Source organism: Grampus griseus, assembly GCF_964374135.1.
Source record: "Grampus griseus genome assembly, chromosome: 3".
Taxonomy (NCBI): Eukaryota; Metazoa; Chordata; class Mammalia; order Artiodactyla; family Delphinidae; genus Grampus; species Grampus griseus.
The window spans coordinates 114,344,026-114,348,953 of NC_139019.1; the positions used below are offsets into that span (position 1 = coordinate 114,344,026).

The 4,928-nt window shown below is 43.8% G+C and overlaps 1 protein-coding gene across 1 annotated transcript; it reads right to left on the reverse strand.

Moving 5' to 3' along the window:
- Positions 1-1,228: 1,228 nt before the first annotated feature.
- Positions 1,229-4,701, reverse strand: HNRNPA0 (heterogeneous nuclear ribonucleoprotein A0). The gene has a single exon (XM_082650485.1). The coding sequence runs from the start codon at positions 4,416-4,418 to the stop codon at positions 3,510-3,512; it is 909 nt and encodes a 302-aa protein (XP_082506611.1). The 5' UTR covers positions 4,419-4,701; the 3' UTR covers positions 1,229-3,509.
- Positions 4,702-4,928: the final 227 nt, after the last annotated feature.

The window sequence follows — 4,928 nt, forward strand, 5'->3', positions numbered from 1 at the left end:
TTTTCTGTGACTTGAAGTACAATCCAAATATGCAGTATTATACTTTTTAAAATAACACAGAAGGGACTTTTTATTGGAAAAAAATTTACAATTTATGTTCACTTTTAATAGAAAGCATTAGACAAAGGCACAGCAATGTAATCTGCAATAAGACACTAAGGAAAAGGCATTGTCTTACACTGGTTTAGAGGCAATCTTTGTTGCCCTGCTTCAGAAAAAAATAAAGCCTTCTAAAACAGGGAAAAGAAATAATTTTTCCCAGTGACCAAAATCTTAACACTGACTCAGTAAGTTGGTTAAAATGGAAGAAAGAGACTTACCTCTTCTAAGTGCAAATACTGTCTTTTGGGGAATAATCCTTACATTACCCAGATGCAATTTTGCTTAAATCAATTCAACATCCAAATGCCCACTTTCAATCAGCAGAGATAAGTTTAAAATGCAAATTCTTGAATTTGAGAAAATTAAGCACACTTGGAAGATACATAAGCCTACAAATCAAATAACTGACACTGCCATCTCTGGTCTTGAGGGAAATAATCATAAATAGCAAATTCTTAAGTATCCTCAATCCTTTAACCTTGCTTAAAAACAAAAATTCATTGTGAAGGTTTAAATATGAAATCTGTGTTCTAAATCACTGTTACAGGAGGAAACAATCAGTATATCATCCTGTTTCGTTATCACTATGAACGTTAACCATTTGCAAGCTTTTTAATATCTGAAATTACTATCAATCTTTTAAACGACTTCCAACTAATGACTACCATTGACTTTATACTAAAAACACTGTAAATGCAAAGTTCTTCACGATAGGGAGACAAAAAAAAGGTTCATTTTTATTTTTCTAATCTTTCAAATTAAATTCAAGCATAGCACAAAAATTATATTCAATACTGATTAGGTTCTGTGCCACCTCCTCCCATGAAGTCTTAATTAAATTTGAAGTAGTAATGGTCAGACAGTTCTTACAGGTGAAAGAAATCAAAACATAAGAATAAATAAGTCCCACATGCCAAAAATGCTTGCATAAAATTGACAAGAGGAATTCTGGGAAGACGAAATACCACTACTTTTACCTTCACTAAATACCAATCCAGAGTATAAATTTGTAAAGGTATATACATGACAATGAAATGGTAATATACCATGAACAGAATGCTGTCATTTTTCTAATTAAGAGAAAATCCTTTAACATAATTTTTTTTACAAGTCACTACGTTGGAAATACAAAATGACAGTAACCTTATTACACTATGAAAACCCTCCAAGAGGTGGACTATTCCAATTGAACCAGAAGAAACAGATCTTCCCCTTAAAACTGAGTAAAATACAAGCAGAGTAATAATTATGATAAAAAATTTACACATATCATTTTCTATATCTTAGAGGACCCCTCCAAAAAAGCTGAACCAAATCACCACATGAAGAAAGGCAGTATGATGCATTTTACTGAGTAAAAAACAGAAATTTAAGCAAATTGTAAAATCATGTGAGTGCAAAATTTGACTATGTTGCTTATTTATTCAATAGGCAAAAACATCTACCCCATTTGTTGCAGAGGTACTTAAGTATTTGTACCAAGTATCAGCTACCCTTTGTCAAAGTGACTAAGCAGCCTTAAGCAGCCTAGCAATCTTGACCGTTCTTCCTGTCTCCTGAAAGCAGAACCCTAGCAATTAGAAAAAAAACAACTTTTGGCAAGAATTAAATCTTAATATACAGCAAGAAGAATTAAAAGGAAAAGGGTCAATATATTTTTTTACTTTAAAGCCCAGTAATCTCCCTTCAGAAAGCTTAATACAGCTAGCTTTGGGCTTTCAACCACAAAACTCCAGTTAAATATTTTACCATAACATTAAATCAAAATGTAGGTACTGGATTAATAGGTACTCTGAACCCACCCACCAGGTTATACATACTCTCACTCAATCATGTAAAGGATTGAATTCTTTATTTGTGATATCCATAAACGTTGCTATTCTATATGTCTATCCAGGAAGGCAATTTTCTCTGGTATCACTGTTCTGTTTTGCTTTTTATAAACAACAACTTGAATTCTATTGCATGAAAGGGCTACAAATATACATTTGTTAACCAAGCAGAAAACACAGATATTTTGCTTTACAACTTGCACCTAAGATACCAGTACATGAAGCTGGTTCATTAGTCGCCATAGCAATATGGGGCCACTGCCCAAGCTATGCATAGCAGTTTACATTTTCAAATCTCATGTAGAAAGGGCAATTGTGATATTGACTGTTAACTACATTCCTGTAAATCCCATCTTAGTTACAAGTAAATGTATAACCAAAGTCTGCACAGATTTTTGATGGCAAAACTTCTAAATCTGACGCAACTGTCCTAACAAGTTTTTAAACGAACTGTTTTGCAGATATACTGCCATTCTGCCAGTAGATGGTGCCACAAAGGTTGGGGGAAGGATTTCCATAAGGACAACAGTTCAGCTAGAGGGGGAAAAGAAAAACGTCTAAACCTGCTCTGAAAATACAAAAACGCTTTTAGTTTGAGGATAAAATATAACCCTTATTTGTAACCATTCATTACAGACAAACCAGTAAGAGGGATGAAACTAGTCCATCTGAAATTTTTTTAAACAATTCATATGAATGAAAACACATGCTTAATACAAACTATTTTCTTTAGAACTACACGGTACATACTTTGAGGTAAATTCTCATAGAAAGAAGTGACCATGTCAAGATGATAAGCAAATTACTTCGTACAAGAGATGGATGCAAAGAAACTAAAGATTTTAAAAAGCCACATCCACCACTTCAAAAGTTTTACCTGTAAGGGATAAAATTCAACACATCACTACCAGGGCAACAGCCAAGAAGAAGAAAAAAAAAAACCCACAGGACCTTTTAAAAGTTTCTCGAAGTACACATCAAGAATTAACAAGAAAATTTTTCAACTAACATCCCTTAAAACGGTACGGAATGGATCCTAGAAAAAAATGTTAGACATGTACGGTCAAACACAATGATTTATTAAAAATAAAACGTAAAAATGATTTTTGTACATATGCTTCCAAATTTCGGGCATGGGATCCAAGGAGATTTCATAGAAAACGCTGTAGCCAGATATCAAGTCCTTACAACAAAGTAAACTAACCCGCCCAACCCCCGCCCAGGTTTTGCTACAGAATCAGCAAGTTCACTCCCTCCCCCCAAAAATAACACAAATTAAAACAAGACATCTTGCTAGTATAAAAACGACCAAGGTCCAAGTAATAATAAAAAAATAGAGTCCATCAATGACTGTAACACAAAAATGTGTATGTGGGGCCAAGTCCATCTTCAGAGGGAGACAAGGGAGGTGGCAGGCAAACAGGGCAACACCCCCAAGGGTGAACAGCCTAAGAAGTGGCTTCCCCAAGGGCAAAACGGGGAAGGCGATGGGAGGGGAAAGGACTTAGGAGTCGACCCTAGTTGGGTGGTTGAAAACAGCTACCCCTATAGCCACTCCCAGGCATTAAAAAAATTTTAGAAGGAGCTGCCTCCATACCCACCCCCACCGCCATAGCCACCTCTGTAAGGTCCACTGTTACTGCGACCTCCCCAGCTGCTGCCTCCTCCACCGCCGCCGCCACCGCTCTTCATGGGCCCATAGGACGACTGGTGCTGGCTGTAGCTACCGAAGCCGCCGAAGCCGTTACCGTAGTCGCTTCCACCGTAGGACGAACCGCCTCCGCCGCCTCCGTAGGCGTTGTAGCCACCGCCGCCGCCGTAACCACCGTAGCTGTTGTAGCCGCCGCCGCCCTTAGACAGGCCGTTCTGGTCACGACCACCGCCCCGACCCCGACCGCCCCGGCCGCCCCGGGAGGAGCGGGAGCCGCCTCCGCCCCCACCGGAGTGGATATCCTCCTTGGGGACAGCCTTCTTCACCTCCACGCGATGGCCCTGGATCGGATGGAACTTGACCACCGCGGCCTTGTCTGCCGCGTCGTGATTCTGAAAATACACGAAGCCGAAACCACGCTTCTTGCCAGACTGCTTGTCGGCAATAATCTCGGCCTTTTCCACGGTGCCAAACTGCGAGAAGTGCTCTATCAGGTCGCCCTCGGCCACGTCTCCCTTAAGGCCCCCGACAAAGAGCTTCTTCACCTTGGCGTGGGCACCGGGCCGCGCCGAATCCTCCCGGGACACCGCCCGCTTCAGCTCCACCGTGTTGCCGTCCACGGCATGGGGCGAGGCGGCCATGGCGGCATCGGCCTCCTCCACATTGGAGTAGGTCACGAAGCCGAAGCAACGGGAGCGCTTGGTCTGGGGGTTCACCACCACCACGCAGTCCGTCAGGGTCCCAAAGGCCTCAAAGTGGCCGCGCAGGCCCGACTCACTCGTCTGCACGTTGAGGCCGCCGATGAACAGCTTACACAGCTGGGAATTCTCCATCTCCACGGCCCGGGCCTTCCCCCCGCCCTGCGAGCTCCGAGGTTTCGCCGTCGCCGTTATCGTTAGCTAAGGCTTCTTCACAGCTTGGGCCCAGCCGTCGCTGGAGCCGCCCCCGCCGGTCACCGACGGGGAAGGGAAGAAGGGAAGGGAAGGGAAAGAGGAAGAGAGGAAGGGGAAGGGAAGGGGAAAGGTGCCGGCTAGAGGGCGATCCGAGGAGAGTTGAAGGCAAGCGAGGACGCCGCTACCGCCACCTCCGCTCCCTTATCTGGGCACCACACAAAGAGGCCGCTGAACGCGCGCGCACCCTCGCCGAGGCGTGCGTCACCGCGGACGTACGACAGCCCAGGGCTGCCCGCCAATCCCCGCCTCGCTCTCATTAGTCCCGCCTACCGCGCTGCCGCGCCGCTCTAGGTCACGGACTCCCCGCCCTCCGCGGTCTATTCAAGCCCTCGGCCTGCGCTGCTCCCACCACCGCCTCTACCGCCCCGTTTTCAACCCCAGGACCCTCAG

What these genes read in the sequence shown, in the direction of transcription:
- HNRNPA0 (XM_082650485.1), bottom strand. Translation starts at nt 4,418, where the DNA reads ATGGAGAATTCCCAGCTGTGTAAGCTGTTCATCGGCGGCCTCAACGTG.